Below are 14,693 nucleotides of genomic sequence, written 5' to 3' on the forward strand. Positions count from 1 at the left end.
TCCAGAGTTATGCTTTAAAATCTTTGAAATAAATAGATCCAGCTATCTAATTAGTTGGTAATTTGCTAGTAGGTATTTTAATAGTAAAGTGTCTCTTCAAAAGCTGGTTTTCCTTCAAAGCCTTTGTTTCTGTTCATTTTTCTTATTTTTTTTTTTAGTACTTTAAAGCAGAGGTCTCCAACCTTGACAACATTCAGCCTGGCGGACTTCAACTCCCAGAATCCCAGAATCCCCCAGCCAGCAAAGCAAAGCTGGCTGGGGAATTCTGGGAGTTGAAGTCCACCAGGCTGAAAGTTGCCAAGGTTGGAGACCACTGCTTTAAAGGGAAGGTGTTCAGGAATACAAAATTCGTAAAGCATTTTTCCCAATCATGATAATAGAGACACATCTGACCTTTCTGTTTTCTTCTGCGTATATCTTTGCCAGTGATAGCAGCTGTTCATGCGGTTTCAGTATCAGGACCTTCAAAAGCAGTGCAAGTGAAAAGAGGAAACAATATCACCCTACCATGCAACTTTGAAAGTACTTCTACAGAGACAACAGACTTTGTCTCTTGGAGGGGAAAGCCCTTGGGAAGTGACCATATGGTAAGATATATACATGTGCACCTGTGGAGAAACTGTGATGGCTGAGGAAACTAACAATCTTTTCTGTCTTCTATTAATAGCAGTAGCAATTGTTTACAGAACCAGCATATTTACTTTATTTTTTATTTTATTTATTTCGTCAAGCATGTATTTTATGACAGATACAAGTATAAACATAATTATGTTTATGTAAAGGATATGAATAAAAGAAAACATTAGGACAGAGACGGTAGGCACGCTGGTGTGCTTATGCACGCCCCTTATAGACCACTTAGGAATGGGGCAAGGTCTACAGTAGACAGTTTAAGTTTTGGGGATTTGGGGAAGAAACCACAGAGTCAGGTAGTGCATTCCAGGCATTGACAAATCTGTTACTGAAATCGTATTTTCTGCAGTCTAGTTTGGATTGGTTTACCATGTGTTTGTATCTATTGTGTGGTCTTGTATTGTTTTGATTGAAGCTGAAGTATTCATTGGCTGGTAGACATTGTAGCAGATTATTTTATGTACTATGCTTAGGTCAGACCGAAGACGGTGAAGTTCTAAATTGTCTATGCCCAAAATTTTGAGTCTGGTGGCATAAGGTATTTTGTGCGAGCAGAGGAGTGGAGGACTCCTCTTGTGAAATATCTCTGGACTTGTTCAATTGTATTAATGTCCGATATGCAGTGTGAGTTCCAGACAGATGAGATATATTCAAGAATTGGTCTGGCAAAAGTTTTGTATGCCCTAGTTTGCAGTGCAATATTACCAGAGAAGAACCTACGCAAGATTAGGTTAACAATTAAGAGTTGTTAACCTTAACAACTCTTAATGCTTTTTTAGCAATGCTGTTACAGTGAGCTCTGGCATTTAAATCATTTGAGATGAGTACTCCAAGGTCTTTGACAGAGTGAGGGTCATATGTTAGGTTGATTGCCCCCAACAATCTGGATCCTCATTTTACCCATCTCGGCAGGATGGAAAGCTGAGTCAACCTTGAGCTGGTGAGATTCAAACTGCCAATTTGCTGGCAGTCAGCAGAAAGAGCCTGCAATACTGCACTCTAACCACTGTGCCACCACAGCTCATAAGTATAGCAAATTCCTATAGATGGAAATGTATTTCAGATAACCTAGTACTGAATTATAGTACATAGAGGCTTACAAGGCAAAGCCTGTTCTCAGTTTATGCTCAGAAATCATTGGAGATAAATATAGTTGATTCAGATCTGCAGAGTTTATTTATTTATTTTATTTATTTATTTATTTATTTTGTCACAACAATATATATAAGTGTCATAGAAAAAGAGTTACCATCTTTAAACTGCATGCTAAACACTGGTCTGGCAACTACTTCTTTTCAATAGTTGACTTGTCCAAAATCTGTTCCAGTTTCATTCCATGTAGAGTACATGATAATTAACTGAAATTAATTAAAGTAGGCATGATTCTATGATCTCTGAAAAGTACACATCTAGAGTAAGAAGCTATGGTTTTCCCAGTAGTAATGTATGGCTGTGGGACCATAAGGAAGGATGACTGCTGAAGAATTGATGCTTTCAAATTGTGGTGTTGGAGAAGACTCTTGATAACCCCTTGCACCGCAAGGAGATCAAATTGGTACAGTCAAAAGGAAATCAACCCTGACTGTTCTTTGGAAGGACAGGTGTTGAAGCTGAAGCTCAAATGCTTTGGCCACCCAATGAGAAGAGAGGAGTCATTGGAAAAGACCACAAAGTTGGGAAAGGTTGAAAGCAAAAGGAGAAGGGAATGGCAGAGGATGAGATGGTTAGGTGGTGTCACATTTCAAGCATAAATTTGAAATAGCTTTATACATTCCAGACAATTTCTCTAGTGACAAATACTAACAATACGTAATTTTATAAAACTCTTGGAAGATTGGGATATAATGTAAATGCCAAACCTTTCAATTAAATACTGTATGTTCCCAATGTTCCATTTGTATATTGTAACCAAAATTTTTAGCCAATCTTATCATCTATTCTTTAAATTGTTCTTTTTCTACTACAAATGTTTTTAAAAAGTTTATACATTTTAGAAATTACATATAATTTTTCTACAATTTTATTTCAAACTCAGTTTTATATTGTTTAAAACCATAATTTTTAAAATTTATTTCGAATGTTTCCAATAATTGCACGTAAGAAAAGCATTGGTAAGTATGTCCTTCTGTTATCAGAGCTCTTTTTGATTTGATTTTATATTTGCTTTGATAGAATTCTAACGTTACAATCTTAATTGTAACGTTAGAATTCTAAGTTCTGATTTTCGGTTAGAGACAAGAACAGTTTTTTCCCAAACGCCATCACTCTGCTAAACAAATAATTCCCTCAACACTGTCAAACTATTTACTAAATCTGCACTACTATTAATCTTCTCGTCATTCCCACCCATCTCCTTCCACTTATGACTGTATGACTGTAACTTTGTTGCTTGTATCCTTACGATTTATATTGATATTGATTGTTTCCTGATTGCTTATTTGTAGTCTAAGACTATCATTAAGTGTTGTATCATTAAGTGTTAAATTTGTACCTTATGTCTATCATTGTGTTGTAAGTGTTGTACCTTGATGAAGATATCTTTTCTTTTATGTAAACTGAGACCTTATGCACCAAGACAAATTCCTTGTGTGTCCAATCACACTTGGCCAATAAAAAATTCTATTCTATTCTATTAAAACTTGCTGATGCACTATAGTAAATTCTTTTACTTTATCCATTAATAATTCAGTTCCCCTTTAAGGATCTTTCAGAACCAACACCAAATCATCTGGAAAAACTCTTAGCTTATCTTTTTTTAAATTTTTATGCCCACAGCCCTCTAATCTTGTTTTATGTCTCTACTCAACATTTCAATAACTAAAATAAGAGCAGGGACAATGGGCTTTCTTTCTTTCTTTCTTTCTTATTTATTTATTATTCAAATTTTTATACCGCCCTTCTCCAAAGACTCAGGGCAGTGTACAGCACAAATAAGACATAAATATCAAAAAAGTTAAAATACAATATAAGTTAAAAATCTGAAAAAAATTTCAGTTAAAAATCTGAAAAAAATTCTTGCCTTAACAATTCTTAAGTTAACAATTACTTGTGGTTTCTGTGAAGTATAAATTGATTTTACTTTTTGCTGGATATCAACATAATCATTACTTTTAAAAAAAAATAAGTTGAGAGGACAAAAAGCTTAGAGGGTAGCAAGAGAAGTGCCCACTGGATTTGTTTATGCAAGCAGTGGGAATCTCATTGCTACACTAACATGTACCCTTCTTTTTTATCTAGGAAGTATTGGCTAAGAAGTCGTTTGATGGTACTGAACGGTATATACCAGCTTACGAAGGTCGTTTAAAATTCTCTAACAATTTTGAAAAAGGCGATGCTGGAATCACCCTTTATGAGGTGACCATGCAAGACAATGGAACCTATGAATGCTTAGTCGAGATAAGAAATATATTCCCATCAAAAAGTGTCGAAGTAGAACTTTCGGTCCTTGGTAAGGATTTCATCCCTTTGTATTTCTGCCAGTCCAATATCTAGATTCAGTAGTATATACCAGTAAACAAGAAGTACTGCCCACAGTAGTCTGAAATACTTTGTTCAATAATTCAGTGTAGAATACAATAGACACACACTGTTGTGTCTATTGTAAAAATTATTGTACAGTGCAGGGGTGTAGAATATATTCTAATACTTGAGAAGCAGTACTGATGAGCCTTGTGCTAGTTTGCTATATGATTGAAATAATCAAGAAGGTAGTAAACTATCCTATATTTAGTCAGATGAATCCAGTTTTTCTCTTCTGAAGATTTCTAGAAAAATGGTGTCTTAGAAGAGGACTTTCCCATCATTTGTTAAATCAATTTTTAACTGGAAGTGCTGGTGGAAGAATTTCAGACACGTACTAGAAGGGCAAATACTGTGGTATTTTCCCCATTTTTATATATGCACAAGTCTGTATGAAGAAGCTAAACAGGAAAGATAAATTGTATCTCTCTCTAAAAAAATGTTATTCCTAATAAATGGATTTGACAAATGAGAATTACTGGTAGACTTAAAATTTAAAGACTAGGGGATTGGATTAGTTATGTGTCTGTGTCTGGTGATGCGTCTCTCCTTTATGTTACTGAACCTGCTCATGGTTATTGTTTTCTTCTCATCTCTTTATCCAGTGGAACCATCCAATCCAGTGTGCAAAATTATTGGGAACCCAGAATACGGTCAAAATATTAATCTGACTTGCAATTCTGTTGAAGGATTCCCGGAACCTAAATATACCTGGCAAAGTTATGATATGCAGAACCAAAGCCGGCCACTTCAAGGAATAGCTGTAGGAGGTATACTCTGACTTCATATAAATTAATATAAATATAATATATTATATATATCTATATCTATAATATAATATAAAATATAATATATAAAATATAAATATAAATTAATATCACATAAATTAATTTTTTATTTTTAGTTTGCATGTTTTTAAGTCTATCTTCATCATGAGAATGAGAATGGTCATTTGAATTTCTTAAAAATGATTTTCCATAGGGGGGAAATGTTTCACATAGTATGTTCTTTGAGTCTGTTCCAGATCATGCAAGAGCCACCTAGAACATATTTTTCCTCTGCCTAAAGGAACTAAAAGAACTTTTAAAATGTGAATGGTCAATCAGTGGCTTTCTATATGTTTGACTTTATCATCCATTGTTTTGATATAGCTATCTAAGTCTGCAGAGCCAATTTCATTCCTTATGACTTTGGAGCTTTGGGAAATGGATGGTTTTACCTGACCTTAGGACCTTTCGCCGCGAACTTAAAACTTATTTATTTCGTATGGCTGGACTAGCCTGATTTTTATTCTTATTGGATGGGTTTTTAAAATTTTGTTATTTTACGGGGGAGTACGTCTTTTAATATTTTGGGCATTTCAATTAGTTTTTTAAGGGATGTTTTTAGTTGTTGTGTGTATTTGTATTTTATCTGCCTGTTCACCGCCCTGAGTCCTTCGGGAGAAGGGCGGTATACAAATTAAAATATTATTATTATTATTATTATTATTATTATTATTATTATTATTATTATTATTATTATTATTATTATTATTTTAAAGGAATTTTATATATAATCATTTCTAAGGTTAATACCTTAGAAATGATTATATATAAAATTTACAATACATGATAGGGTTTTTAAAATCTAGAATCAGCTTTGTTTTAAGTCCACTTCTGCAAGTTACAAAAATAAGCCAAAATGATATTGCTTCAGAATGAGAAAGAGAGGCCTTGCTAATGAGTACCCTTCTTTTAATTACTGAAGGCTACATATGCTTAAAAACAAAAAAAAAATAGCTTTCTATCTATCCCCAGCATTTCTATGATACCATTTTTTCCTGTAGTTCTCCACTGTCCATTTCCTTTTAGCAGCAGTATGGTATAATGATGCATGGGTATCTCAGATTCCAGCTATAAGCTCTCATTTCTACCCATACCCAATGTGAGTATGGGTAGTTGTCCCATACTCACATTCTATTCCCCGCAGTAATTCCAGAATAATTGCTTGGTTTTTGTTCCATGGCAATTAAAACAAGTACTTTAATGTCTGCTCCTTGCCTTTTCAAAACCTTGATAAAGGTTCAATGACCAACCACCATGTATTAAGTTATCAAAAGTAAAAGTATTCACTTAGTATTCACTAATTGCCAGGAAGTAAGAACATGCACGATTAAATCTCACTTCTACACTGAAGTAATATTCATTTACATGACTGGTATAATAAATAAACAGTTAGAATATCTATAATTTTGAAGTCAAAATGTATGAGCCTAGCTACTTGGGTAGAACAAAACACTTGACTTTGCTGATGCAGACATTATTATACAATATTCTGTAAACTGAAATGTACTAATAATTGAAGGTGAAATAGAACAGAACAGAATAACAGAGTTGGGAGAGACCTTGGAGGTCTTCTAGTCCAACTCCTGCTTAGGCAGGAAACCCTACATCACTTCAGACAAATGGTTATCTAATATCTTCTTAAAAACTTCCAATGTTGGAACATTCACAACTTCTAGAGGTAAGTTGTTCCACTGATTAATTGTTCTAACTGTCAAGAAATTTCTTCTTAGTTCTAGTTGCTTCTCTCCTTGATTAGTTTCCACCCATTGCTTCTTGTCCTGCACTCAGGTGCTTTGGAGAATAGCTTGACTCCCTTCTTTGTGGCAACCCCTGAGATATTGGAACACTGCTATCATGTCTCTCCTAGTCTTTCTTTTTATTAAACTAGACATACCGAATTCCTGCAACTGTTCTTCATATGTTTTAGCCTCCAGTCCCCTAATTATTTTTGTTGCTATTCTCTTCACTCTTTCTAGAGTTGCCACATCTTTTTTACATCATGTCGACCAAAACTGGATGCAGTATTCCAAGTGTGGCTTACCAAAGCATTATAAAGTGGTATTAACACTTCATGTGAACTCGATTCTATCCCTCTGTTTATGCAGCCTAGAACTGTGTTGGCTTTTTTGGCAGCTGCTGCACACTGCCTGCTCATAAAATAAAAGAGGACACTATCTTGTTTAACTCAGCAGGCCTTGCACAAAACCTGATAGCAACACTGTAATGAAAACAAAAGGAAAGATAGCTTTTATCCTGGAACATATCAAGTAAAAAAACCTTGATTAGACTTTACTGAGTTCGAAAGAAAATCTATTAGTGATACATACTTGCTATACACCAGATGAACCTATAGATGGTAGCACCAGATCAGAAAATCTTCCCTAAATGTTAATAAATTGCCTATATAGCCTTGCTTATTTCTTTTTCTTTTATTCTCCTTTTTCTTATAAAGCAGTATAAGAGGAATATTATCTGTAAATTTACAATACAGAAGAATAAAGATCAAGACTAAATCTTTCTGCCTTTTTCTCTATTTAAACATAATGATTCATATGACTGAAATAGTGACTATATAAATTGACAAAGTATAAATAGTCACATAAAAGCACAAAAATTGAGCAAGCAACAACTTCAATTTGGTCAATATGCTCTATTTACAAATGACTTTATTTATTGTACTTTTTACTGTGCATTTGTAGGGGTTTCCTGTGCAATATATAATAAATTTAAAACATATTATAAAATGTTTTAAAGCAATGTAAAAAGCCTATAATATAAAACATTATTGTCAAAACAATATAAAAGTCTACAGAGAATAAAAGCACAACTGATAAAATAGTAAGAGTAGCAATAAATAATGGCATAAAAATAAAAGAAGGCAATCATAATAATAAGAAACGCAACTTATATCACAATAAAATATTAAAGGAAATAATTTATCAAAGACATTTCACACATTTCTGTACAATATATTTTCCCCTCAAATGGAGGATTCCAAGTTAACTTTCTCATCAATATATGCAGATTCTCTATGCTTTTTTTTTACTGCACATAATCTTTCTGTCTGCTTCTTCACTCAATCACTCTTCTCCATTGTATTACCTTTGATAAACACAGAGTTTTTAGTCATTCTGTTTGAAGATTTGTGTGAAAAGGAAATTCCCCTTATTCATTCCTTTTTGAAATTCCCCTTATTCATTCCAGTTTTCATTCTATTCAGGGGCTGATTTTACAAACCAGCCTACTTGATTCAAGAATAGCTCTTCATAGTTCAATGTACAAACGAATTGACTGGGAATCTTTGGAGATTCAAGTTGCTACTATGGCAAACATTTCTTGCAATATTTCAAAGTTAGATTACAATTTATTACTTATCCCATGAAGAAGAGAAGAATTACTAAACGTATGGAAAATGATCAGATTCATGGCATTTAACTAATTTAAATTATTAATTTAATTTTAGTCTTTGATCTAGGTTTATTTACTTCCTAGTGCATGGTCTCAGCACCACACTGAAGGCTAAGTACGGTTCCTGAACTATTTAGAATATGTACTGTATAGCATATTACAGCTTTTTTGTTGGGCAAGTAAAGAAACATTTGAAATATTAGGAATGAAGCTTAGAAATTTCTATATACACATTGTTTCATATCTATGCTTCCTGCTCCTCCAGGTAAAGCAAATATTATTTACAGTCTCTTCTCCATTTATTATTATAGTCAAGGTAATCCCATGAAGGAGAGAGAAATAATGCTCAGTCATCCAGAGCATGTCATGGATAATTTTCAGCCTTGACGTATGGATATTAGTCTAGCTTCTCAATCACTACGCTACAATGTCAAACTACGTTAAGGTATAGATAGGTACTCAACAAGATGAGATCTGCTAAGGGCCCACTTTCAACTGCCAAAGTCACTGCTACTACTCCCTGTGATTTTCATTACATTTCACCTGTCACTTCAAAAAAAGTAGCATTGTAACAAGAGTAAGAAGATGAAACATTTTCTTAAACACATTTTCCCTCTTGAGGAAACAGTTTAGGTAAGAAGGAGAAATAAGCAGCAGGGAAAGAAGTTGGAATAAATCCACTAAAGACATCTTGTATGAAATTTCTTCAAAACGGTTGTGGCCCGCCAGCTGCCAGCAGAGCTGGCGTAGATTCGGACGATGAGGAGGTTGGGGAGGAACTTGGGCCAGTCCTGGAGTGTGGGGAAGGCTCTGATGTATGCTTTGCGTTGGAAGCAGAGATAGAGCCAGGGCCATCCAACACTTCCCAGCTGCCTTTGGAGTCAGAGGTAAGTGGGGAAGAACAGCTGGAGCCTGCTCCAGATGCGCGTTTGCGCAGAGCTGTCAGGAGAGGAGAACAACTGAAAAACAGGAACTGACTTGGGAAGAAAGGCACATGTGGATGCTGAACGGCCCCTCCCTGCGGAAAAAATAGAAGCAGAAGAGGAATGGTGCTTGCAGAAGACAACAGTTCGTATTTCTTTTGGAAGATTTGCTTATCCTGCAAGGAATTAATTTACAGCTTTGCTGACTGGAAGCTCTCAGCTTGGCAATTATCCAAGGGCTGATAAGGTCTGTTACTGCAATTAACTGTTGGAAGGATTATTGCCTGGACTTTTCTGTGTGTGAATGCCATGAATTCACCATAGCTAAATAAAGAGAGGTTTTTTTGAGACAAGGAGTCTGTTTCTTTAATCTGCTAAGGCTGGGTCAGAACAAAAACTGGAAGCTAATGTGCCCCCGTGGCTTTCAATCAGATGCTTATAGATAAGCATGCGCCCATAAAAATGTCCTCTCTCATCAGTGCGCTATGATTTTGTAATGTTGATTCCCACAAAGAATGAAATTCCTTAGAAAGCTGAAGAATATTTTCCAGATGATAAGATCAGCTTTGCCTAACCTGCATGGATCATTGATAGTCCCATATAACTCTCAGGCAGAAGGCTTCACTGGTGTATTAGTTGTGTTCTATTACTAAAGGTTTATTAATGGATGCAGCATATTAGTCACAAGCACTATACCAAGTTTGTTTACAATCCATTTCACAGAGAATGCTAAGATTTGTACACATTTCACTAAAACGTCTCACCTGCATTTTATATTTGCAATTGTTAAAAATATACTACTTCTAGATTTGTGAAAATATAATTTCTTATCTGGAAATAAATCATAAGCACAAGAAATCAATTTATATATTTGGAAATGAAAGCAAAACTCATATAGAGTTTTGTCCTGCAGTTGCTATGTATTAGTTAGTAAACAGATAGCTGAGTTCTAATTATTATTATGTTCTTTTACATAGTACATTCTTTAATACATTACATTCTCTGAAGGATTTAATATATCATGCAAACCTATAAACCTTGGTTTACAACCATAATGGCTGTGCTTGCACAATGCACATTATATTCGGTTAAAAGCAAATGAACCATGTCATGAGACTTTCCCATTGTGCTGAGTTAAAGTACTACCCACCAATCTTTAACCGGAGAGAAAATTATACTGGTATGAAATCTGTTTTCCTTTTCTATACTACCTCTCTTGACTCTGTTCCCACTTACTGTCAATCATCTGACTTCTCTCAAAGGTAATTGATGACAAAATCCGACAGATTTTATATACCTGCAGGCTGTCCTTGGATTGTGTTCAAATAAGGTGTGTATCTGTATGAGGGGAATATTACTTTAAGAGTGATAGAGGTAAGGATGACTTGAAACTGTCTTTTTTCCTGGGGAAAAGATGGAAATGTCATTGAGAATCAGCAGAAAAAGATGCTTCCAAGGCATAGTTAGGTGCAGGAGGAAAAGGAGAAGGAACAATACACTATGAGTAAACCCAACCCCTGGTTGATTATAGGTGCTCTCTCTTTGCTTAACCTACCTTGGCAGGATCATTGAAAATAAAACTGGGACGAGAATATGTTAGATGACTTCTTGACTTCTTAGATAGCCAGTGTACTAAAAAGATTTTTTTAAAAGATTGCAAATCAGGCCAACAAACATAGCAACAACTACAATATTATGATTCCTTATATCATGCTTTATGGGTTATACATCTGCTATGAGAACATCATGCTAAACTGATTTTATACATGGTAAAGTAAGAAACAGTTGAAAAAAATATTTTCTGCTTGAACCTGCTATGTGATCAGGTTGTTTTTCTTGTTTTCTACCAGGAATGCTAATGCTGAAAAATGTTTCTATAAACACCACCGGATACTATATCTGCCTTTCCCAAAACAGTATTGGACAGAACCAATGCAATATCACGGTTGCTATTCGACCTCGTAAGTGTTTGGGGATGCTTGAACTACTTAAGTAGAAGAGAATACCACAGTGATAGAATATGCTCATCAGTTTTTAGAGCAGGCAGAGTAGTTCACAATAAGAATTATATGTTTCACTGGCAGATGCCTTTAAGAGTACTGTGCTACAGTTAAGCATTGAATATTGCTCGTTCACTTTTTACAGGCTTTCCTATATGATATTATCAGATCATCCTCCATTTATGTTTTGTCCACAGCAGAACCCCTTTTCTGCACCTAAAAGGTATATTTGCAGTATTTATAGTGATTTGTTATGTAGATGAGTTTATTACACCACTCCGTGCCACAAAAGACTTTCCCTAATTAAAAAATATTTTTAATTGATTTAACTGCTTTTTTCCCTCCAGCCTATACTTCTTCTGGAATGGTAATCTATAAGTGCTGAAATACTGTTTTTAAAAAGAATTTTAACTCAAAACATTTTTCAAACTGTGGGTTTTTTTGTTTTTTAGTGGTGTTTATTATAATGGAGGGGGGAAAGGGAGCTACTTATTGTTTGCTTCTACATTTCACTAAACTAAATATCTGTGCAGTATAAATTAAGGACATATGTCAGAACATTTAGTAACTGTCTGAAGAAGGTATTGTCAGATGAAAAGTCCAGATGCATTTTGTTTGTGCATCCTATTATGTTCCATCTACCAAAATGCCAATGCGCAAACAAAAAGATCTCGCTTCTGTTCAAGTAACTTGTTTATCAAGGGCAGTTTGTAGCAGTTTCTCAGCCTCCATTCTAAATAATGACAGCAATTTCTGGCCACCATGATACTGGCAGTATATTGAAAACAATCAAATTTTTAAATGAGAAAAAATATGGAACATTCCAATTGTGCCCACATATCTACTTTCTTTGCATACAGTACGGCTCTTAACTTCACTTCACCCATTTTAAATATTTCTTACTTAGTCTGGTATTAATTAAATAATTCTCTGTGTTTAAAAGTAAAAAAAGATAATGTCTGTCTCTTGCATTTCCCCCCCTTTATTAGTGTAGGGCAGCATTTCTCAAACTTGGGAACTTCAAGATGTCTGGACTTCAAATGCCAGAATTCAACTCCCAGAAATGGGGTGTGTGTGTGTGTGTGAAGTCCACATTTACCTTTTTAAAAATGCAGTAGAACAGGGGTCCAAACCCCCGTTCAGAACTGGGCCACAGAAACGACCAGTGAGCATGTGCAGAGTTCCACTTGCCACTCATGCAGAACTGCCCCATGCCCCTACCCCCACCCCGCCTGTCTGCAAAGCCAGAAAGGTTGAGGAACACTGCATAGAAGACAGGCTTTTTAAAAATCTTTATTTATTTCCTGATAATTTTTTCAGTAATATTACTTTTTCTTAATATTACTTATTAATAATATTTCAGAAATAAATAACCTCAGAAATTTCATTTGAAATTATTTATTAATAATGTTTTTGCTTCAAGTATAAGTAATGTCAGTTATTATTCATGGACAGGTAGTCTATAATCATATTCTACATCCAAGCGAGCTATACCTTGAATTTTTATTCTTTTTATGGAATGTTATTCTGCTTAATTATTCAATATTCTTTAGTACTCTGCTGATATTCAGGATAATATTTTTAAACATGTTCAAATCTCTAACAAAGGTCTTTTCCGAAACACAGCCAAATAGCTGATCAGTTTTGTGATAACTAACAGCTAATCTTTTCTCTCTACAGCATCCATGAACATTGCTCTTTATGCTGGAATCATTGGTGGGATCCTTGCTGCTGTCATTATCATAAGTGTTTTGGTTTATTGTTGTTGCTGTAAGAAAAAAAAGAATAAGGACTATGAGGCAACGTGAGTGTCCTTTGGTAAAAAATGTGGGGATGAGATGGGATGGAAAGAGAGAGACTGTCTATTTTAAAGGTAGGGTATAAATGTCACACCTAACTTTCCCACCCTTAAGATTATTTGCAGCACTGTTCACAGTTCGGCAAAATAAAGCTTAGTAATGTCAGTATGGTTATAAAAATGAGAAATTTGCATATTGTGAATTAAAATTTAGTCAGTATTTTCCTGACTCTACCACTATTATTCTACACCTCCAGATTTGCTCATGCCTGATACAGCAAAACCAAGCACAATCTTTCAGCACTCTCATCAGGTGCACTGTTAAACCTATGCATCTTGTCCTTTACAAATGATTGGTGGATTTTAATTCCCATTCAATAAAACAATTTCCAACTTTAAAGCATTCTTCTTCAAATTATACTATTCAGATGTAACTTATTACGGTTTTATTGGGGGATGGCAGGAGGTGTAATAATGATAAACTAACTGTGTGAGGTAAATCTATTATGTCAGGTAAATCTATTATGTTCATTTGCTCTCATATGTGATGACATATGAGAGCAAATGAAATAAAAATAGTAATTTAGAAATTACTTTACAATATTTTGAAGTCAACATCATCCCTGAAGTTAGAAATAGATTGTTGAAAAGCACTTTTTATGTAACTCTTAAAGGCCCTTAATTTAAGCAATTAAAATAGTATCTGAGATCTTGCAGGTACATCCTGTGTCCCAGACAGTCTCCTTACAAATCAGACTGAAAGATCATTTCACTTTTGGCATATGGCCCTCAACATATTTCAGAACCGTGGTCTGATTGATAAATTTCCATTCTTTGTTCTAAAGCAGTTATAAAGCTCCAGGTTTTCTTTTAGCTTATTCTAGATCAGTGATGGCTAACCTTTTCCGGTCCAAGTGCCCAAAGCGTGCCCATGCACACCCAAATGTACTTACATGCGTCCAAACCCCCAAAATGCAATGCATGCATGGGGCCCATGCATGTGTGACCCCCACGTGCACCCTGTGCACGTGCCCCGCCCCCTCACACATGTGCACATGGCCCCCATGCATGTGCTCTCCCCCAAAGACCAGCTGGCTGGTGGAGGCGTGCGTGCATGCGCAGTGGAGCTAAACTGTGGCGACGGCTCGCGTGCCATCAGAGTGGGCACTGCGTGTCACCTCTGGCACGTGTGCCATAAGTTCACCATCATAGTTCTAGAAAATATAAATATATCTGCTGGAAGACAATATGCAAGAATATAGGAAAATATTTCATTCTGCCAAACTGAAATTTATCAGATAAAAATCAATTCAGACATTGTTTGGAATAGGAATTACTCGCTGCTCCCTACTTTTTAGGGTTGGTAAGCCACTTGGTAACACATACATCTTAATGAGTAATCCCAAGCCACTTTGAAGGTTTCAGATTTTAACAATCACCTAAAAGGCAGAGTATACATTTTTTTCCATATTTGCATATGCATGAGTAGCATAAATGGATTCATCAAACATTCTAAGTACATGAAATGTAAGTCCAAAATAAATGTAACTGCTTCGCCCCAGCCCCACCTCTCTATCTATTTTCT

General features: G+C 35.2%; 1 protein-coding gene across 1 annotated transcript in view; it reads left to right on the forward strand.

Moving 5' to 3' along the window:
* GPA33 (glycoprotein A33) overlaps positions 1 to 14,693 on the forward strand; it is a 48,073-nt gene that overhangs the window by 28,620 nt on the left and 4,760 nt on the right. The window contains exons 2-6 of the mRNA XM_058186495.1: positions 427 to 587; positions 3,871 to 4,081; positions 4,758 to 4,922; positions 11,161 to 11,271; positions 12,991 to 13,114. Of these exons, the coding sequence (XP_058042478.1) occupies positions 427 to 587; positions 3,871 to 4,081; positions 4,758 to 4,922; positions 11,161 to 11,271; positions 12,991 to 13,114 (772 nt within the window). The remainder of the gene's footprint in view (positions 1 to 426; positions 588 to 3,870; positions 4,082 to 4,757; positions 4,923 to 11,160; positions 11,272 to 12,990; positions 13,115 to 14,693) is intronic.

Source organism: Ahaetulla prasina, chromosome 5 (genome assembly GCF_028640845.1).
Source record: "Ahaetulla prasina isolate Xishuangbanna chromosome 5, ASM2864084v1, whole genome shotgun sequence".
Lineage (NCBI taxonomy): Eukaryota > Metazoa > Chordata > Lepidosauria > Squamata > Colubridae > Ahaetulla > Ahaetulla prasina.